The 23193-nt window shown below is 37.8% G+C and overlaps 2 protein-coding genes across 5 annotated transcripts in view; one reads left to right on the forward strand and one right to left on the reverse strand.

Moving 5' to 3' along the window:
* Positions 1-3462: 3462 nt before the first annotated feature.
* Positions 3463-11432, reverse strand: LOC133461013 (zinc finger and BTB domain-containing protein 12-like). Its single transcript, XM_061741764.1, has 5 exons — positions 11174-11432; positions 8884-9102; positions 7105-7299; positions 6120-6326; positions 3463-4796 (listed from the first exon to the last, which is right to left on the reverse strand). The coding sequence occupies exons 2-5, from the start codon at positions 9085-9087 to the stop codon at positions 3663-3665; spliced, it is 1740 nt and encodes a 579-aa protein (XP_061597748.1). The 5' UTR covers positions 9088-9102; positions 11174-11432; the 3' UTR covers positions 3463-3662.
* A 1789-nt stretch (positions 11433-13221) lies between these two features.
* ehmt2 (euchromatic histone-lysine N-methyltransferase 2) overlaps positions 13222-23193 on the forward strand; it is a 28809-nt gene continuing 18837 nt past the window's right edge. For 3 of the 4 annotated variants that reach the window (XM_061742194.1, XM_061742196.1, XM_061742197.1), the window contains exons 1-10: positions 13222-13302; positions 16879-16948; positions 17069-17218; positions 18004-18257; positions 19175-19253; positions 19377-19459; positions 19559-19678; positions 19817-19867; positions 22276-22384; positions 23034-23120. In XM_061742194.1, coding sequence (XP_061598178.1) covers positions 13234-13302; positions 16879-16948; positions 17069-17218; positions 18004-18257; positions 19175-19253; positions 19377-19459; positions 19559-19678; positions 19817-19867; positions 22276-22384; positions 23034-23120 — 1072 coding nt within the window. In that variant the 5' untranslated portion in view covers positions 13222-13233. The remainder of the gene's footprint in view (positions 13303-16878; positions 16949-17068; positions 17219-18003; positions 18258-19174; positions 19254-19376; positions 19460-19558; positions 19679-19816; positions 19868-22275; positions 22385-23033; positions 23121-23193) is intronic. The other variant, XM_061742195.1, reaches the window with a different exon arrangement.

The raw sequence follows: 23193 nt of genomic DNA on the forward strand, positions 1-23193 counted from the left end.
AAAAGGAATAAAAAGAAAATGATGTATTTTCCTACTTTGGCTTCAGTCTTCTGCTGTCCATAGTGACTCTCCACACATTCTTTCACAGGAATTTAAATAGACCAGTGTTAATATTAACGCACACTTTCTGTGCATGTCTGAAACATGATAAAGGGCTTTTGTTATGGCAGGCAGAATTTAAAAGGCATGATATTCATTTTTAGCACTTTTCTTGATGTCCACTTTAAAACTGATCCTACAGAAAACACACCCAGTCAAGTCTGAGAGGCTTCAAATGCTCGGACACTTAAAAGGCAGAGTAGGTGATGCCTGGAAAGTTTTCAAGGTAGAAACTTGATTCTCTTTTGTAGCCCCCTCCCCCGGCTTTACAGGGATGCTTTACATCAACAGTCATAACTTCTACATAAAAGAGTGTAACACGTCTGACACATCAGTATTCCGTCCTCAGAGTGACAGTGACGATATTCCTCCATTTCAAATGTCCACTTATGGCGCTTTTCCACTAGTACCTACTCAGCCCGTCTCGGCTTGCCTTGACTCGGTTTGGTTCTTTTCCATTAGGGATCTAACCGTAGATATTTTTCTGTAACTATTCTGCCGAGGTTCTAAGTGGCTGAGTCTGCTGTATCTGACATCATCACACTACAGGCCACCGATTGGTCGGGGGGTTGGAGTCAGGATGTGACATCAGCTGAAGAGCGACTGACGACTTCTTGTTCATTTTATTTGACAAGCAATGGCAGCACAAAAGTCTGTTTCATGATCCAACTCTGAGGTGCAGATGTTCATAAACCTGGGGCCGGATTCACAAAACATTCTTAAGAAAAAAAATCTTCTTAAGTGTCATTTTTTTCTTCGTTCAGTCTTAAGAAGAAAAAAGAGAAGAAGTCATATTCTCCAAAAAAGGTTCTTAAAGGAGCATGAGGCTCCTTTTAAAAAAATGAGACTCTCTAGCGCCACCCTTCACCACGACGGCCGTCGGGGGTACTGCAGCCAACAGTGAAGCCGGCACGGGAGAACGGGGAGAACGCGCATGCAGCGTCATGTGACGTCACATCCGCAGCGCGGGAAATTCGGGACCGAATTGCAGCACATTTTGCAGCACACAGCCTGTTCAAGGCAAAGGAGAGATACACTAGAGGAATCATTCTTTTGGGTTTGGAACGCTTCATCTGACAGTATTACTAGAAAACTTAAAACGTTTACGCATTTTTTTCATAAATCTTGCCTCAATCCTGCCTCATGCTCCTTTAAGAAGAAAAAAAGAGAAGAAGTCATATTCTCCAAAAAAGTTCTTAAGTATTTTCTCAACTTTCTTCTTAAGAAAAAACTTAAGAAAAAATGGTATTCTTGAAATAAAAGTTCTCAAATTTGTTCTTGACTTTTTTCTTAACTTTAAGACAACCTTGACCAGTCTTAAAATTTCTTCTGTGAAAAGGTAATAATAATAATAAACCTCTAATATCACCTTTTTCAACACATTTTAGACAAGTTTAGACTAGTAGGTCATAATTTGAGGATATACTTTGTAATTAATTACACAAAGAGCCTGTTAACTGTTTGTTAGCATGTTAGTTAGCGTGGTAGTTAATTATTATTAATTTTCCCCAATAGTATTTTTTTTTCACACATTAATCTCATCCACCATAACCCTGAAAAGTTCCTGCATCTCTTTTTCTCCTTCTCCATGTTTAGTGAGTGACTGACGGTTAAGACGCAAACTACCTGTATATATAATATATATATATATGTATGTATGTATAAATGTTGTTTGTTGGCGCGTGCAATGCAATGACATATTTTAAGAAGTCCTTAAGTCCTAGAAAAATATGAAATTCGTAAGAAATGACAGTTATTAAGACAGTTCTTAAGAAAATATTGAGGAATTGCACTTAAGAACTTTCTTATGAACTTCTTAATTTTAGATCTTAAGATCGTTCTTAAGAACATATTGGTGAATCCGGCCCCTGGTGGCTGAGGAGAAGATTCAAATGGATCTAGATGGAGCGATAAGGAACGAAAATATCTACCAGAAGCTTTGTCAGTCCATAGCTGCATACTGCTACCAACAGACTTTTCAGCAGCGCCGAGACAACCTACAAAACATTAAAACGCCTCGCCGCTTGAAGCCTTCTCACTCATTTTTTAACTTGATATTGAACAGAAGCCACAGATCAAGCAGCATATACAAGCACCATCTTCCTTTATCGTTTGTGTCACACATTCAAGTATGTCACAGCAGCTTTGCTCCAACCCCACCTACTTCTGCTCCAGGTACTGGATTGTAATGGAAAAAAAAAAAACTAGGCCACATTGAGTTGACATGAGTAGAGCTGAGTAGGCACTAGTGGAAAAGAGCCATTATAGGACTAGGTATCCCTTCCCTTCTCCTTACTCTATTGCAATAGTGCACAGGGATGTCTCTTCGTCTAAACATGAATGCTCAAAAAACGCTACGTCATACGGGCAAGGGCTGAACGATCATCACCCCAGTATGAACTGTAAAAGTATACAACAGGTAGATAAGTGGAAGCCAGGAATGGACAGGGTTTTCCTTATGTTTCATCCAAGTGAAAAAGTAAATGATCGCTTGACCTACAGGACTGTCTCAGAAAATTAGCTTATTGTGATAAAGTTCTTTATTTTCTGTAATGCAATTAAAAAAACAAAAATGTCATACATTCTGGATTCATTACAAATCAACTGAAATATTGCAAGCCTTTTATTATTTTAATATTGCTGATTATGGTTTACAGTTTAAGATTAAGATTCCCAGAATATTCAAATTTTTTTAAAAAGGATATTTGAGTTTTCTTAAGCTGTAAGCCATGATCAGCAATATTAAAATAATAAAAGGCTTGCAATATTTCAGTTAATTTGTAATGAATCCAGAATGTATGACATTTTTGTTTTTGTAATTGCGTTACAGAAAAATCACAATATTCTAATTTTCTGAGACAGTCCTGTAGATGGAATATGTGAAAAGGTCAGAGGATAATTACCTGTCCAGTACAACCGTACCATGGCATAAGTCTTAATTATTGGAATGTAAAAAACCAACCTTTTTTATATTTGCTAGTTGCCTTTAATGATAGTAGCTGAACAGGAAATCTGTAAAGAGAGAAAGGAGGAAGACACGCAAGAGAGAGCGACAGGCGAGGACTCGAACCTGTGCCGCCTGCGCCAGGGCAATAGCCTCTGTACAGGACTGTCTCAGAAAATGAGAATATTGTGATAAAGTTCTTTATTTTCTGTAATGCAATTAAAAAAAAAATGTCATACATTCTGGATTCATTACAAATCAACTGAAATATTGCAAGCCTTTTATTATTTTAATATTGCTGATTATGGCTTACAGTTTAAGATTAAGATTCCCAGAATATTGTAATTTTTTGAGATAGGATATTTTAGTTTTCTTAAGCTGTAAGCCATGATCAGCAATATTAAAATAATAAAAGGCTTGCAATATTTCAGTTGATTTGTAATGAATCCAGAATGTATGACATTTTTGTTTTGGTAATTGCATTACAGAAAATCACAATATTCTAATTTTCTGAGACAGTCCTGTATGGTGCGTGGTCAACCCACTGAGCTATCAAGGGGCAGTAAAATTCAACCGATAAAACCAATCTAAAAAACCAAAAGCATCTTAAAATGACACTCTACTCAACCTTTAAGTCCGATATGCTTTGGTCTACGACGCTTTGTTCAGTAACCAGGCATTCTTGGTCTTCCTCTCTTATTCTCGCAGCTGCCTCTCTTGCTCTTTCCTCTTGCTCGTGAAGGGAGTTCTGCCCGGTGGTTTTACCGTGTTGTTCTTTCAAGTGGCGCCGCAGGGCCGGCTTATGGGCGAAACGGGCATGGCAGTACGCGCAGTGGTGCGGCCGCTCGCCGCTGTGGAGGTTCATGTGGTCTATCAGCGTAGACTTCTGCGTGAAAGTCTTGTAGCAGAGGGGGCACTGGTGCGTTTTGCCGGCTCCTCGGTGCACGGCCATGTGTCGGGTGAGATTGGTGGAGTGGTGGAAGTGTTTGCCGCAGCAGGGGCAGGCGTAGAGCAGGTGAGTGGAGCGGGAGTGCACGGCTAGGGAGTGGACTGACGGGAAAGTCATGCCGCAGTGTTCACAGATCACAGGGCCGGATACGCTGGACGTGGAGCCCACCACGGCCACGGATTCATCCCCTCCCTCGTTTGTCCCAACAGTCGTCAGCCCTGAACTCCCTTCCCCGGTCTCGTCCAAGGAAACCTGGTTCATAGCGCTGGTTCCATTGGGTGAGGATTTTTCCTCGTGAGTGTCATTGGAGCTGAAGTCCAACCTCGGCATTTCAACTGCGATGAAACTTCCTGGCGTCTTCAGTCCCTCTTGAGTGTAGTCCAGCCCGAAACCCCCGCCCAATCCAGCGGTTGAAAGGTACCACATGTCCTGGTGGTTGGTCACACCGGACAGCATTTTCTCTTGAGTCGATGCCCATCTTCTCCTTTTAAAACCCCGACCCCTGCCCCTCCCTCTCCCCCGGCCAATTTTGGAGTCAGATAATCTGCGTCTGAAAGCGCGAAGAGCTTCAGCGGACGGTCCGCCGGAGCTGAAGTTTTCTGTTACATTCATGTCGTACTCGCTGCCGTCTCCCGCCATCATAATCCCCTCAGTCTCTGAGTAAACGTTTTGCCGAGCGTCGGAGGGAGAGCCCTTCTCATCCTCCTTGTCTCTGTTCATCTGCTCTTCGTCTGAGATGTAGACTCTGAACACAAGGTCGTCCTGTTTAGCCTCGTCATCCTCGTCTGACGCGTTAACCTGCAACTGGAGTGCGGACAAACTCAAATTCAAGAAGCTGTTCACATCACGTATTGGCATGTGTCCTCAGTATTTTTATCACAAATCAACATTAAAATTCACCTGCATGTATCTGAAGTGACTGCCTGTGATCAGATCAGATGTGGCTGGAGCATTCAGATCTGATAATGTTCCACTGCATGCAGGACTTTGTTTAATGCCATTTATTTTTTTTTTTTAATTACCCAGTATACATGTTATAACCAGTACTCGAGTTGTAAAAAAAAAAAAAAGAAATCAGGGGGGATGGTGGATTTTATCATATGGGGACAGACAATTTGTGCTGATTACAAATAATATAATATATTACAAATAATAGCAGTGACCAAAACACCTGCAGAAATACTGCAGGAATGACATAGCAGCAGTTAAATGCAGCCTTCTGTAAGCTTTAAATATCCACTGGGCTTACATCAAATACATCAAAACACAACAATAAAAAACACTTTTCTGAACTTATAAATATGACTCTGTCCTTCACAGGATAAGTAAAATGGATCACTGCAAAAACTCAAAATCTTATCAAGAATATTTGTCTTATTTCTAGTTAGAATGTCTCATTTTAGTAAAAAAAAATCTTATTACACTTAAAACAAGACTCATCACTGGAAAAAACAACAATTTTCACCTGTTTCAGGTAAATTTTCACTTAAAATAAGGAGAAAAATCTGCCAGTGGAACAAGATTTTTTGCTTGTAATGAGAAGATAAATCTTGTTCCACTGGCAGATTTTTCTACTTATTTCAAGTGAAAGTTTACTTGAAACAGGTGAAAATTGTCAAATAAGTTATTTTTCTGGTGATGACTCTAAATGTTGAAATAGCAGTTAAACCACATTCATTGATGAAATGACATAAGGGATGGAAAGGGGGGATGGCAGTTTTACAGGGGGGATGATTTTGACTGTTTTTATTTCAGGGGGGATGCCATCCCCCCTCATCCCCCCTCAACTCCAGTACTTGTTATAACCAGGTGTGAAAAAGGGCTTGACTAGAGCTTTAATAAGTGAAATACAAGAGAACGAAACAATAACAGCCATCAAAACATCCGTTTTTACTGAAAAGGAATCACTCGGTCTAACATCAAATTTTTATATCCAATAAAAATCTCATAATTTTGGATTAAGAATTGTACACTTTTGTTCAACAAATGACCTTGAGCAACTGTCCTGTGTTGATCTTTTCCTCACTGAGCTGTTCCAGCTCCTTTTACCATAACGTGCCCCTATCACTCAGTACTGCAACTGATTTGGTTAATTATTCAAAAAACCAACAAAACAAAACAAAGTACCTTAATAAGAGGGTTATCGAGTGCAGCGCCATTGTCCTGGTGTTGAGTACTGCCCTGAGCAGATGTGCTGCCATTGTTTTCCTCCAGCGAGTGCACGGCTGGGCTGTGTGGGTGCACGGGGGACAGTTGAGTGTGGGGAGAAAAAGCAACAGAATGAACACTCCCACCGATGATCACCGGTCTGGAATGGCCCTCCCCCGTAGTTGCCTAAAGAAACAATTACAGAAAGGGTAGAGTGTGATAGCTTTAAGTGTCCAAGTGTATCGCTTTTTTTTTTCTTCCAAGAACGCAGAACTTAATGTAGATCTAGCTCAGGGGTCGGCAACCCAACATGTTTTAGAGCCATATTGGACGAAAAACACAAAAAACAAATATGTCTGGAGCTGCAAAAAATTAAAAGTCTTGTGTAAGCCTAGCCCTTAGAATGAAGACAACACATGCTGCATGTTTCTATATTAGTTAGAACTGGGGGAAGATTCTTTTTTCATGATGCACTTCGAGAAAAAAGTGGAAATGTCGAGAAAAAAATCCAAATGTCAAGAAAAAAGTTGAAATGTTGAGAAAAAAGTCAAAATGTCAGAAAAAAGTAAAAATATCGAGAAAAAAGTAAAAATGTCGCGAAAAAAGTAAAAATGTCGGGATTAAAAAAGGAAAAAAGAAAAAAAGGGAAAAGAAAAAAGAAAAAGAAGAAAAAAGAGAAAATAAGGAAAAAAAGAAATAGAAGAAAAAAAAGGAAAAAAAAGAAAAAAAAGAAGAAAAAAAGGAAAAAAAAGTGAAACATATTTGAAAAAGCTCCAGGAGCCACTATGGCGGCTCTAGAGCCGCGGGTTGCCGACCCCTGATCTAGCTGAATACGCTCATTTGTGTAATACTCTTCATTTTAAACCAAATCATGTTACAAATCTACAGACGAAGACATATCACTGAATGCAGTTTCCCTATTACTCTAAATACATTTACATTAGTATATTGATCTGAAACTGACCTTTTGTGGAGCATGATTCTTCAGCTGCACGTATTTCTCAAGTGCCCCTCTACAAAGCTCTACGATATGCTCCATCTGAAGATAGCTAGCAGCAGTCAGATAGTTGACAATATCCTCTGGATTGAACTGCAGGAGCCCAGTGTAACATGACTGCAGCAAATCACACACCACTGACGAACTATACAGCATAGACACCTGGATGAAAATGTAAAAAAAAAAATGAATTAAAAAAAAAAAAAAAAAAGGTACTCATGCTCAACATTTTTACTGTTTATACAGGACTGTCTCAGAAAATTAGAATATTGTGATAAAGGGCCAAATCCACAAAGAATAGATTGCGCCCGCAAATAGCGCTGTGAATTGCGTCGCATTTGCACCCGCAATTTGCCCCGCTTTAAGGTCCTATTCACAAAAGATTTTGCTCTAATGATATGCCGGCGCAAACACGCCCATAAAGTTTTGCAGCTGAGTGCAATTTTCCCTTGTCTGAGTAAGTGAGCGGAGCTGTTTCCAGTGTTCTCCATATTTCAGCACACAGATTGGTCCATAATGAAAACTGCAGAGAGAACAACAGCCTCACCTTTCACGTATTTGTACTTCTCTAGTATTTCGCATGTATGACATAAGCTAATGAAATGTCAAATGTTAAGAGGCTGTGCACATTTACACACAAGGCACAGCACTGGTATATAATATATATATATATAATATATATAACTTAATTAACACCGGATCGGGATCAGATTAGGATCTGATGGTAATTCATGTTCTTTGTTTTGCTACACACACCTACAGGTCAGCTGTTAAACACACACATTCTAGATTTATATGTTTATATGGTGGAATTGTTTGAAATAAAGCAGCCCCTACTGTATGGATGAATCCTGAGCTCCGTCCTGTTATTTTTATTTTTAAATCCGAGATAAGTCCACAACCCCACTTGATCTGACTGTCTACAGTCATGTCTGACTATAGATGTCACCCTTAATATCATTCAGTATCACACAGGCTTGAATGATATTGAAGAGAGAGAGAGAGAAGCAGAGACAGAGCGGGAGTGAGGAGTGAGTTTGCGCGCAGTTAATACACACTTCGAAAAGACGGTATTTGCTCCACTATTTTTGCGTGTGGCAAATAGCGCTGGCCTTTGTGAATTAGACGGTTTTTGCAATGAGGCTTATTTGCATAGAAAGGGGGCAATTTTCCACCGAATGTATGAATATTACCTAATTTACATGCATGCAAATGGCACAGGCGCACCATGACACTATTTGCTTGGCAGTTTGTGGTGCAATTCGCCCTTTGTGGGTGCTTTGTGAATTAGACGCTCTCTTTTTGTCTCATTTGCACCCACCGGTTTAGCGGCCACAAAAGCTGCGCAATCCTTTTGTGGATTTGGCCCAAAGTCCTTTATTTTCTGTCATGCAAAAATGTCATACATTCTGGATTCATTACAAATCAACTAAAATATTGCAAGCCTTTTATTATTTTAATATTGCTGATCATGGCTTACAGCTTAAGAAAACTCAAATATCCTATCTCAAAAAATTAGAATATTCTGGGAATCTTAATCTTAAACTGTAAACCATAATCAGCAATATTAAAATAATAAAAGGCTTGCAATATTTCAGTTGATTTGTAATGAATCCAGAATGTATGACATTTTTGTTTTTTTAAATTGCATTTCAGAAAATAAATAACTTTATCACAATATTCTAATTTTCTGAGACAGTCCTGTAAGAGTGTTAAAGGAAACGGTGAGTGACTATGTTTGCCTACCTGAAGTTTGGGGGATGGGTTGAGGAGAAACTGGTCCCTCAGGAATGGTGAGCAGGCGGCCAGGACCACCTTGTGTCCCCTGAAAGTCCGGTTGTTGCTGGCCATGATGGTGATGTCACAAAAATGCTGTCGTGATCTGAGCAGGTTCATGTGCTTCAGGGTTGTGTCTCCATGTCCCGGTAACCGGAAGCACACCATCTCCATCTTGCTGGAGAGAGTCTTCAAATTCCAAGAATTAGTAAAAAAAAAAAAAGGATTTAAATCGGAAGGTCAAACAGCTGACACAAAATGAAGATGCCAAACAAAAGCCTCACAAAAAATGTGCTCTGTACCTTGCATATTACTAGAGCAATGAGTTTAAGCTCCTTGCAGGACCCACATGAACTAAAAACTGAACTACAACAGCTTGCAGTGCAGTCAGAAAGTGCATTTTTGGAATAGGTACATTTGTGCCAATCCTGTGTTTCAGGTTGAGTGTTTTTAAATCAGTTTTAGCACTTTATTTTTTGGGCCACTGTTGCATTAAATTTTGTGAGCATGTTACACTATTTTACTATGTACAATGTATTGTGTTTTATCTGTGTTCTGTGAAGCACTTTGGTTTTAAATGTTCTATATATATATATATATATATATATATATGGTTGACTTTTATCTGTATAACACGTTTGTTACACAGGTCCACTTGTTGATTACACTACAATAAATACAACAAAATAGGGGAAAAACTCAAATAATATGTGGGAGCCTCGGAGGAGGAATTGTTGGCCATGAATTTTGAATAGATAGGTCAGACCTTTTCAAGAGTGATAAGAGCACAAAACAGAAAAGATGAGTCAAATATTAAGTCTACATTTGGTTCAAAAATTAATTTGTGACCATTACGATGACTGAAACACAGACACGGAAAAAAAAAAACAGGTAATTTTTTTCTGATCTCACTCTTAACTGTGTAGATTTGGTGCTTTCGAGTGTCATATGATGGTAGACAGGAGTCTAAACCCTATTCTAAATGTTTATTAATATTACACACACATCATTTTCATATACACACACACACACACACATATACATATACAGGACTGTCTCAGAAAATTTGAATATGGTGATAAAGTTCTTTATTTTCTGTAATGCAATAAAAATTAAAAAAAAAAAGGTCATACATTCTGGATTCATTACAAATCAACTGAAATATTGCCAGCCTTTTATTATTTTAATATTGCTGATTATGGCTTACAGTTTAAGATTTAGATTCCCAGAATATTCTAATTTTTTGAGATAGGATATTTGAGTTTTCTTAAGCTGTAAGCCATGATCATTAGTATTAAAATAATAAAAGTGCAATATTTCAGTTGATTTGTTATGAATCCAGAATGTATGACATTTTTGCATTACAGAAAATAAAGGACTTTATCACAATATTCTAATTTTCTGAGACAGTCCTGTATACACACACACACACACACACACACACACACACACACACACACACACACACACACACACACACACACACACACACACACACACACACACACACACACACACACACATTTTTCACTTGCTAATATTCTGTATATGTGTGTATTTCAAAGTGTTAGGAATGCGGTTTAAAAAAAGATTGTGATGGAAACTGATCATTTTCTTCAATCAAGAAAAAAGGCCTATAGACACAGATATTGATATGATGGAAAACCATACAAATCTAGTTACTGGTCTTTCAGTTCAGACTGGAAAGTAAACATAAGTTCAGGTGACTTTTTTTTCGTGCAAATAGCCTCCAAGTCGATGTAATAACAGCTTATTAAACTTCCAAAGTTTAACCTTATAATCCATTTTGGGTTATGGTACTTATTTTCACATTTAAGACGATTTTTAACCATATTGTGTACATAAGTTAAGAGGGTGGCTAGTTACCAGAATCTGGTCGACTAGGAAGGTACAACACGTGTTTAATACTGGAGCCAAACACAAACCCGGGATCTCCCGTGGACTGATGTGATTGATATTAAACACTGAAATCAAAGATCAATATTGTATTCCTCTGTTCCTCTCCAGCTAGCGAGCCCACTGGCTAACGTTAAGGCTGATTTATGGTTCCGCGTCACACCGACGCAGAGCCTACGGCGTAGGTTACGCGGCGACGCACCGTATGCTACGCCATCGTTTTAACGCAGGACCATAAATCAGGCGTTAGCTCCAATCAGACGGCTCATATCCGTCAGTAACCACAAACAACGCACATGAACAAAGACGCCACGATTAACCTACAAACTTTGCAGTTACTCACCGTCGCCACACTTATCGTTGAATGTATGATGACCTTTCAGAACAAGCAGATGAGTATTTGCTTGAACCCTAACGCCCTTTAACTACGGAGATGCTCGCCGAGCAGCGACATCCGCACATCTCCGCCGCTGGTGGCCACTACCTGCTTTTCTGTTTACTTTTCGGCCTTATTTGGAGGAAGTGCATCTCGTGACAACAAATCCCGAACTGCTCGTTATTATTCGCCACCAAACTGACTTTGAATCGGTTTCCTTGTGACGCTCCCTGCAGCGAACAGCGCATGCGCGCGGATTTGTGATCATTTTGTGATTCCAAATAATGTGGTTTCCTCTCAAAACATGTTTGGCGTGAAATTAGAAATTGGCTATCTTTGAAAATGAATGACATTCCAAATTTAGAAATCGTTAACATTATTTTTTATATAGATACGTCATTCTCTTACTGTGGAGAAAAATGAAGCCCTCTTTCCATTTTTTTTATAAATGATTTCAAAGGTTTTTTTGTTTCTTTAAAAAATATTAAGTCAAATAACTCTGCAAAAAAATTATTAACCGATATATCAAAGTATCTTTTATTTTAAGTCTCTTTCTGAAATGTCGATGCTATTTGCTTTAAAATGCCTTACTGTTCCTTTGTTAACTTTACTTGTCTATCTTATTTTTGTTTATATGTCTCTTGTTCATGAAACCTCCCAAATGTTCTTTTTTCTTATTATATTTCCTCTACTAGCAGTTTTGTATAAAGTGTGTTTTTCTTGGTTTAAAAAATTGTGTTCAATGAAAAAAAAAATAATGTGGTTTCCTTAAAGAAAAGCTATTCAATGATATCAAAAAATCAACAAAAATAAAGATAACAGATAATGAAGTAACGTTAACAAAGACATACAAGCAGTTATCTTAAATGGCCAATTTAACCCAAAGCAAAAGAAATTCAGTTTAAAATAATAAAATGCTAATAAAATGTTGCTGAAACCCTAAGGAGAAGGTTCAGTTTCGAAGTAGATCCTTGTGTATTTTGTAACACAGAACGCGAAACAATTGAACACTTATTCTTTTTCTTGTTCGGTCACAATGCTTTTTTGGCAAGATGTTTATCGCTGGTTAAATATTGAGATCAACAACTCTTTGCTTAGCAAGTTTCAGGTCATGATTTATATGGATGGTCTGTCAAAGAAAGTATCCAAGAGGGTGAACATAATTCTCATTATGGGAAAATATCATATACATAAAAATAAATGGAAAAACAGCAAACCCTCCATAGTCTGTTTTAAAAATGAAATAAAAAATGATATAACATCCATAAAGGTATCAGAAGAAAATCAGTCTGTAAATGATTTATATGAAACAATATCAAAGTCTCTTGCTCTTTAAGTTACAATCTTGTGTTTTTTTTTAATACGCTTAAGCACTTTGGTTGAAATGTCAACCCCTATGATTATTTTATTTTTATTTTATTTAATCTTTTTTTTATCCTGTTTTCTTGTCCTGTTACCAATTACAAATACTGTTGTTAAGATGTATACAATGTATCTACACGTAGAAGACAAATGTATAGTTATACACACAGGACTGTCTCAGAAAATTAGAATATTGTGATAAAGTTCTTTATTTTCTGTAATGCAATTAAAAAAACAAAAATGTCATACATTCTGGATTCATTACAAATCAACTGAAATATTGCAAGCCTTTTATTATTTTAATATTGCTGATTATGGTTTACAGCTTAAGATTAAAATTTCCAGAATTTTTTGAGATAGGATATTTGAGTTTTCTTAAGCTGTAAGCCATGATCAGCAATATTAAAATAATAAAAGGCTTGCTTTCAGTTGATTTGTAATGAATCCAGAATGTATGACATTTTTGTTTTTGTAATTGCATTACAGAAAATCACAATATTCTAATTTTCTGAGACAGTCCTGTATCTTCTTATGTGTTGTGAGCTTGTCATGTTTCAGATGCAAACTAATGTTTCCTCAAAGGAATTTTGTAAATTGAAATGTTAAATAAAGTTTATAAAATAAAAAATAAATAAAGTGGTTTCCGGGTGGGCGGGGCTTGAGCGATGACGCGGCACGTTGACGTACGTGTACGTTCTCGGGGAAACATGTCGGCATCTCAGACAACGACTAAGGTAGCAAAGCCTTGCAATCTAAACAAAAACAAAAGAAGCTTGATAAAGAAACACGTTTAATGCCGCTTGTAGAGGCAATAACTCGTCTAAGCAAGAAGACTTTGTTTCTGTCTGACAGAGTAAAGCTGCTGCAAGCTCTGCAGAGAATGCTAGCAGTGTTAGCCTGCCTGTTAGTTTGGTCTTAGCTGGATATTTGTTAGAGTATTCTTCATGTTATGCTGTTTTCATCAGTTGTACGTTTAAATCGTATGCATGGCCATTATAATATGTTGTGCTGATCGCATTCATGTGTTTTAAAGATCTTAAATCGACATTTAAACCCGTTTACAAACACATGACAGGCTGCCCCTTTTTTATTCACTGCAATACAAATGAATTATTCCTACTTATTTTAGTTCCCACTAAAATAAGTTTAGACTCTCATCAGTACGTGGTAGTACATGTTTTTTTGTATACGGACTGTTTTTTTTGCGCAGGGATCTTGCTTTGTCTTAAACGCATGAATGGGTTGATTGACTGATGGCGGCACGTGACGTCACAACAGCGAGCTCAGCCATTGGCTGAGCCTGGGTTTTCCCGGGGCGAAGGCGGAAGTGGATGATACATGGCTTTAATAATAATTATCATGATTATATTATTATTATTAATATCGATTCCTAACTCTACAAAAATGTCACTTTTAAGAAAGATTGCAATTTGCATTTTCGGTTCAAAAATATTTTTTCATCTCTATTTTCGAATATGTTTGAAGTTTAAATACAGGACTGTCTCAGAAAATTAGAATATTCTGATAAAGTGCTTTATTTTCTGTGATGCAAAAATGTCATACATTCTGGATTCATTACAAATCAACTGAAATATTGCAAGCCTTTTATTATTTTAATATTGCTGATCATGGCTTACAGCTTAAGAAAACTCAAATATCCTATCTCAAAAAATCAGAATATTCTGGGAATCTTAATCTTAAACTGTAAACCATAATCATCAATATTAAAACAATAAAAGGCTTGCAATATTTCAGTTGATTTGTAATGAATCCAGAATGTATAACATTTTTGTTTTTTTAATTGCATTTCAGAAAATAAAGAACTTTATCACAATATTCTAATTTTCTGAGACAGTCCTGTATGTCTGGTAGAGCAGAGTGTAGTACAAATAACTAATCATACAAATCTAATTATCACTAATTTTGATGTGTTTAAAGGCTTTGCTTAAATGGTTGTTTCATGTTTTGGCAAAGCACAATCATTTAGTTTAACAAGATAATGACTGATGAAATGTGTACTACATCAGCATATACAAGTTTAATGACTCAACTTACTGATTGTGGCAGGAGAGGAATTTCCAAAGGAAAACAGTGTAATTGGTTCCGTAAAACTGGATCATTATTTATGACAGTAGGCAAGAGTTAGAAGAGGCCATAAAGTCTCATCTGTTGACAGTTTGCATGACAAAAGCAGTTATAAAATAAGGTGGTGATTGGAATATGGTGCCTTGAAAAAACAGTCCTTTTTATTCAGTTTTTGTACACTTACAAAGTTGAAAGGATTTTGGTTTGTCGGTTGGAACCCTAATTGATCTATTACTTAAGTGAAATTACATTTTTGAGTTTTCTTTTCAGATGCCTAAATTAATTTTCATTTCTCTACATGTATTTCATTGTCATTTAAAACTGCATTGATTCAACCTGTTTTAGTCCCTAGTGAAAGTTTACACTCCCAATGTAATGCATCTAGTTTATAATAATTGTATAATTAAAATATAAATACAGTGGGGCAAAAAAGTCAGCCACCAATTGTGCAAGTTCTCCCACTTAAAAAGATTAGAGAGGCCTGTAATTTTCATCATTGGTAACTTCAACTATCAGAGACAGAATGGGGGGAAAGAATCCAGGAAATCAAATTGTAGGACTTTTACTGAATTAATTGGTAAATTCCTCAGTAAAATAAGTATTTGTTCACCTACAAACAAGCTAGATTTCTGGCTTTCAAAGACCTGTAACTTATTCTTTAAGAGGCTCCTCTGTCCTCCACTCGTTACCTGTATTAATGGCACCTGTTTTAACTGGTTATCAGTATAAAAGACACCTGTCCACGACCCCTAACAGTCACACTCCAAACTCCACTATGGCCAAGACCAAAGAGCTCTCAAAGGAGATGCGAAACAAAATTGTAGACCTGCACCAGGCTGGGAAGACTGGATCTGCAATAGTTAAGCAGCTTGGTGTGAAGAAATCAACTGTGGGAGCCATTATTAGAAAATGGAAGAAATACAAGACGACTGATAACCTCCCTCGATCTGGAGCTCCACGCAAGATCTCACCCCGTGGGGTAAAAATGATCAGAAGAACGGTGAGTAAAGATCCCAGAACCACACGGGGACCTAGTGAAGGACCTGCAGAGAGCTGGGACCAAAGTAACAAAGGAACCATCAGTAACACACTACGATCAGGGACTCAGATCCTGCAGGGACAGACGTTCCTGCTGAAGACAGTACATGTCCAGGCCCGTCTGGAGTTTGCTAGAGAGCATTTGGATGATGCAGAAGAGGATTGGGAGAATGTTATATGGTCAGAGGAAACCAAAATAGAATTTTTTGGTAGAAACACAACTTGTCGTGTTTGGAGGAGAAAGAAAGCTGAGTTGCATCCAAAGAACACCAAACTGTAGCTACAATGAAGCATGAAGGTGGAATCACGGCATTGAAGATGAAACGTGGCTGGGTCTTGCAGCAATGACAATGATCCAAACACATCGCCCCGGCAACGAAGGAGTGGCTTCGTAAGAAACATTTCAAGGTCCTGGAGTGGCCTAGCCAGTCTCCAGATATCAACACCATAGAAAATATTTGGAGGGAGTTCAGAGTCTGTGTTGCCCAGCAACAGCCCCAAAACATCACTGCTCTAGAGGAGATCATGGAGGAACGGACCAAAATACCAGCAACAGCGTAGAAAACCTGGTGAAGACTTACAGTAAATGTTGACCTCTGTCATTGCCAACAAAGGGTATATAACAAAGTATTGAGATTAACTTTACTCATTGACCAAATACTTTCCACTATAATTTGCAAATACATTCTTTAAAAATCAGACAATGTGATTTTTCTGGATTTTTTTTATTTTTATTATTTTCTTTTTTTAATTTTGTCTCTCATAGTTGACATATACCTGTGATGAAAATGACAGGCCTCTCTTATCTTAAGTGGGAGAACTTGCACAACTGGTGTCTGACTAAATACTTTTTTGCCACTGAAATGTGATGGGTTAGAAATTAAGTGCCTCTTCATAAACAGTTGGCATCATTAAAGCCGTAGCAGCAAAATAGAAGCAAACTAAGGAAAATTAGACAGTGGACATATTAGCTTGTTTCATCTACCTGTTTTGTTTTTTGTCTTTTTTTTCTAAATAGTAGCGGCCATCTCTATTGATTTCAGCTGTCTATATCCCCCGAGAAATCGTATATTAACAAAATAATGACCTCTTGCTGTGACTGCTTGAGCTGAAATTGAGTGAACTGCAGTTAAGTAACCTTTAGCATCTATTTCATATTGTTGCTACTTGTCCCCTGTTTTCCTCAGGATCATCCTAAAAATGATGACACAGAAATACCAACAGAGTCAATTGCAGGACCAAGTCAAGTAAAGGAAGGTACTCGTTTAAAAACATGCATCTGATGTACATAAATTAACATTGTTTTTACGTGACTTTGTGTCTCACTTCATGTCAGTAATAGGTTTAAAACTCAAGTGTGCTTGGATTATTTTCTAGATAATGTTGCCTTTACCACATCTGCTGCTGATGCCAACAAAGTTCATCCCATGGATGGTGCAACGTCATCGGTGCCGTTGCAAAAGCCTGGTAAGGAGGATGAAGACAAGAGGTCCTTTACCCCCTCCCCATCGAATAAACCTGCTGCAGGTGAGATTTGAGTTCATATAGTACCGCCAGTGACAAGTCTCAGATTCACCTCTTAGTATACAGGACTATCTCAGAAAAATAGAATATTGTGATAAAGTCCTTTATTTTCTGTAATGCAATGAAAAAAACAAAAATGTCATACATTCTGGATTCATTACAAATCAACTGAAATATTGCAAGCCTTTTATTATTTTAATATGGCTGATCATGGCTTACAGCTTAAGAAAACTCAAATATCCTATCTCAAAAAATTAGAATATTCTGAGAATCTTAAACTGTAAGCCATAATGATCCATGATCAGCAATATTAAAATAATAAAAGGCTTGCAATATTTCAGTTGATTTGTAATGAATCCAGAATGTATGACATTTTTGTTTTTTTTGATTGCATTACAGAAAATAAAGAACTTTATCACAATATTCTAATTTTCTGAGACAGTCCTGTAACCCCTTCTGATGTTGCATACGAGTGAGCTTTTGGTTCCTTTTGGTATGAAAATCTCAACAAATTAGTGTTAATTAAAAAAACATGGAAAAATTTTTGGAAATCAGAGTCCTGGTTAAAATGATCAAGAAGTTTAATGCAATAATAGCTCATAACTGATTTAATTTTTGTGAACAAATTAAATCAACACTGAGTCAACAGGTTAAAAATAAAAAAGTTAATGTCAGCAGGAGTTAACTGCTTGTGGACATCTTTTCATCATTATTGATAAGTGTTTAAATGATTATTTTTAAGTGATTCTTGTCATTTCCAGTAACAAGTTTTATCATTCCTTTTACAGGACACGCAGTGAAGTCCATTTCTTCATCATCTTTATCATCGTTGTCCTCCTCTCCTTCCACCTCTTCATCGTTGTCCCCTGGTCGGGCGAAGATGAGCGTTTCAGGCCCCACTAACAGTAAATCCAGCTTCCCGCCTGCTCCTTCTTCCTCCTCTTTCTCCTCTGCCGCAGCTTCGTCCTCTCCTTCAGTCTCCCCTGGTCCACCAAAGATCCACAGGGCCCGCAAGACCATGAACAGACCTCCGCCGGGACAGGTGAGACAAGGATCTGTTAACCCTTGTGCTGTCTTTGGGTCAAGGGAGGGGGAAGGGAGGAAAGAAGGAATGAAGGGAGGAATGGGAGGAAGGGAGGAAGGAAGTACGAAAGGGAGTAAGGAAGGGAGAAAAGATGGGAGGGAGGAAAGAAGGGAGGAATGGAAGGAAGGAAGGAGAAAAAGGAAGGAAGTAGGGAAAGGAGAAAAGATGGAACGGAGAAAAGATGGAAGGAAGGGAGAAAGGAGAAAAGAAGGAAGTAGGAAAGGGAGTAAGGAAGGGAGAAAAGATGGAAGGGAGGGAGAATGGAGAAAGGAAGGGAGGAAAGAAGGGAGGAATGGGAGGGAGAAAAGAAGGATGGAAGGGAGTAAGGAAGGGAGAAAAGATGGAAGGAAGGGAGAAAGGAGAAAAGAAGGAAGTAGGAAAGGGAGTAAGGAAGGAAGTAGGAAAGGGAGTAAGGAAGGAAGGGAGAAAAGATGGAAGGGAGAATGGAGAAAGGAAGGAAGTATGGAAGGGAGGAAAGAAGGGAGGAATGGAAGGGAGAAAAGATGGAAGGAAGGGAGAAAGGGAGGGAGGAAGGAAGGAAGTATGGAAGGGAGGAAAGAAGGATGGAAGTATGGAAGGGAGAAAAGAAGGATGGAAGGGAGAAAGAAAGAAGGAATGGAGAAAATAAGGAAAGAAGGAAGGAAAAGCAAAGAAGGTAATAAAGGAACAAATGACGAAAGGGAGGTAGGAAGAAAAAGGAGTAAAGGAGGAAAAGAGGAAAGGAAGAAGGAAGGAGAGAGCCTGGCAGGAGGAAAGAAGGAAGGAAGAATTGGGTCATTTTGACCCAAAGACAGCACAAGGGTTAAACTGACAACAGGTAGATCTTTTTTGTACCAGCTTTCTGAATAGTTTTCATTTCTTGTTTTGTTCCAAAGCTCAGAAACATTAAGGCTCCTGGTGCGTCTGTGACCCCCTCAGGATCCTCACCCTGCCTCTCTCTGGACTCCGAAACTGGTTAATATCTCCAGAAAACTCTGATTAACTGTTTGCTTGGTGAAATGATCACTCACTTGAAGGTGTTTTTTTAACTTTGAAACTAATCCTGTCATTGTTTGTGTTGCGTTACATCTAAATTAGCTGCAAAAAAGAGAAAACTGGGTCTTCTATCAGCCAACACACCCGAGAAGTGTGAAAACATTCCCGACAATGTCCAAACTTTGGTAAGAGATTGTTGTTTCAGGTGTATAATATGCACATCATGTCACTGCTTAAGTTCTTATTGTTTGGTGTTACAAATTTCTATGTATTTATCTATTTAGGAAGAAACATTATTCCATAAAAAAGTGGATTCTGTCACGGAGACGGCTTTAGTTAAGAGCAATAGCTGTGGGATAAAGCCAGAGGACGAGGGCAAGAAAATCACACAAGATTTTGGAAAGGTCTGATATTTGATTCCAACAGTTATTGTTTAAATGTAATCCCATTGATCACAATCCTACATTATGTAAATCTGTATTACTTTCATATCTAGAGAAAGGAAAAGGTAATTTTTTTCATTTTGCTTTTACTTGTTTTAGCGTGAAAACAGGGAACAATCACATCAACAAGCCAAGGACACCAAAGATCATGTGAGTGATTCTTTCTTATAAGCTTGAACATTACATTTTATGGCAGTAATAATCTATACATACGTCTTGTGTGGCTGATTTCTCGAGAAAGGTATTGATAATCGCTACAAACGAACAAAAATCCTGAGTCAGTCAGCTGAAAGCTAAAACTGGGACGAACAGTTTCATCGTTTTACGGTGTCTGTACATCCATCTGCATAAATATGAACTCAAAAATCACTCAAGTTCAAGAGTGATTAAACACCTCTCGATTAAACACATGATAAAAAAAAATCACTATTTTGTTTGAACATTGTTTATTGGCAAATGTCGTCTTGTATTAAATATCTAAGAGGGGCAAAGGTTTGTAAACATTTGAAGTTAGTTTGAAGGAGACATTAGACTAAAGGTGTTTTTGATCAATTCTGTATCAATCAGGGTTGAGTGGGTTTCCTGTTTTATTCACAAAACAAGGATCTATCAAATGTTGAGCTTCAGGTTTATCAGGACTGTCTCAGAAAATTAGAATATTGTGATAAAGTTCTTTATTTTCTGTAATGCAATTTAAAAAAAATAAATAAATAAATAAAAAAAAAAAGTCATACATTCTGGATTCATTACAAATTAACTGAAATATAGCAAGCCTTTTATTATTTTAATATTGCTGATTATGGCTTACAGTTTAAGATTAAGATTCCCAGAATATTCTAATTTTTTGAGATAGGATATTTGAGTTTTCTTAAGCTGTAAACCATGATCAGCAATATTAAAATAATAAAAGGCTTGCTATATTTCAGTTAATTTGTAATGAATCCAGAATGTATGACGTTTTTGTAATTGCATTACAGAAAATCACAATATTCTAATTTTCTGAGACAGTCCTGTAGATATGTTCGACTAAAATACATGCATATCTTATATCAATAAATCAGACTGAGCTCTGATAAACCACGTGGCTGTATTGATAGACAGCACGTCTTTAACCACCAAGTGAGTAATAGAGTTGGTTATCTTCTTGTGTCTCCACGTTCCTGACATAAAAGACTCAGAAATTGTGAGCCATTTCATTAACTTAGCAGAAACATTACCACGAGTTCTGCAAGACTTTTAACAGTTGCTGCTGCGGAAAGCATGTGGCTTTTCTTTGAATGGTGGTCGGGGTTCATCGTGTGGTTGCCTCTTTTCGTGGTATATTTGACATAGTTCCTCTTTCTGCTGTGCTCCTCCCTTATCAAATCCAAAATAATGGGACTAATTTCTCATCTGTGCCTCGTGGTTCAACAGGGTTTGAACAGCGACCATTTCTCAAGGTTGCAGTTAAATTATATTCTTCCCCATGTCAAGACGTGGCGGTGCATTTCCTTGATGGGCCGAGGCTGCAACACAAAGAGGACATTATGGCTTTGAAAAACCAGTGAGAAGCTGTTTTGATATATTTGTCAGACATAAAACATAATATATTTGCAGTTACTAACCGTGCATTATTTCAAATTGCAATTTCAATTTATTTCATTGTTCTGATCATGCCAACAAAGTTTCATTTCTAATGACTTTAGAAAAGGAGTTTTTGATGGTGGGGTCATGGTTTAGTTCTTTTTAGCTTCAGATAAGATCAGAATGCTTCAGAGCGACGGGACACTGATGAACTCTGAATTAATCCAGAAAACTTAACAGAAAAATGTCAAGATATCCGACGATGAGTTCAATTTCAACAGAAAATGGGTCTTTAGCAATGATAATACCCCAAAAGACACAACTCATTTACAAGAGTTTGTTTAATACTAGAATTGGAGAGCAGATTTCATGTATTGGATCGTATTTATGCAGAAATGAAAACAATTCTAAAGCTTTTGGAAGCCTATATATCTAAATTAATGCACATAAGTATATTTCTGGGGAAAAAAACATTTGTTTAAATTCTTAGTAGATTTGAGAATGTGTTATTAAAATCAACCTCCTGCAGCTCAAAGTCATCATCTAAAATGTTTGCATGGGTCATAATGACACTTTGGACGATGAAGATACTGACGATGTTTCATTAGACAAGCACATTATTTGAATTTCACGATGCTTTAAAGTAACAGAGTTGCATCCCAGTGACTCCTTCATATTTTTAGTTCTTTCCAATATAGAGCACAGTGCTGCTGCCAATAAATGTACATCAGCTAATGGGGATCCTATAAATAAACAAATAGTGGCCTTTATTCAAGGTGTAGATAGTAAGGGGGTAGAGAGAGAGAATGGAGACGACATGCAGCAAAGCGTCGCAGGCCAGGACTCAAACCTGCGACTGCTGCAGGACTGTAGCCTCAGTACATGAGCTGCTTGCTTTAACCACTGCGGTCCATACTCTCCACACACATTTGACTTACTTTACATTCACTTTGTTTCACATCCAGATGTGTATTCCAAATGTTCTGTCTTGGCAGAGTTTGGAGTCTGAAACAATCAGCCAGAATACAAATGGCACCGAAGAGTCTTCGTGGCTGCTGTCAGATCAGGACAAAAAGGGAATTGATTTGGTGGAAACAGAGGAAGGTGAGTGACAATTTCCAAGCTGGTTGGGTTTTATTGAACATTCCCAAATACTGTTAGACGGAGTGTCTTTACCGAGATGTATGACACCACAGAGGCAGAAGAGAAACACCCTGAAGCTCACGCACAACATTATTATGATTGTTATAAATAAAGTACAAGTCAGGGGAAGAATGCAAGAAAAATCTCCCAGGAGAAATCTTCAAGGGCATTGAGCATTCATGAGAGTTCAGTCAGGGCAATTATTAAAAATAGGAAAGTACACCCACACAAAGGCACGTGTGAGGGAGCTCACCAGCACATGCTCCGAGGGAGTTCTGGAGCAGATTAGGTTCTGGGAATTGGTGGAAGGACTTCAAAAGGGTTTTTTTTTAGTCAGTGTTCATGTGTTCATGTTTTTACCTTTTTAAAGAAACAATCAAAAAATGCAAATAACTGGTTACAAAATACAGAAAGACAAAAGGGCAATGTTGATAATTTTAAGGAAATTAAAACATTTGGTCATAAACCCCCTGTTCTTCTCATTTAGGTGTGTATGACAGTTTGAAAAGCTGCGTGAGAAAAGTCAGTTGCATCATTTTACAGGATGCTTCTTCCTGTGTGCTGTTCTTTTTTTGTTTGTTTGTTTTTAAATCCTGTAACTTGTCTTCAGCAGAAAGGCCTGGAGAGTACACAGAGGTTCCCTTGGGTGCTCTGGACATCGCAGCTGCCGACAGTCTGACTCTCTCTCCTCCTGCCGGTAGGTCTGCTACAGTTTCTGTAATCTGGATTGTATTTGCTCCATGAAAAGATGTTTTTTACTTAAAACAAAA

This window comes from Cololabis saira, chromosome 15 (assembly GCF_033807715.1).
Source record: "Cololabis saira isolate AMF1-May2022 chromosome 15, fColSai1.1, whole genome shotgun sequence".
NCBI classification, from domain to species: domain Eukaryota; kingdom Metazoa; phylum Chordata; class Actinopteri; order Beloniformes; family Belonidae; genus Cololabis; species Cololabis saira.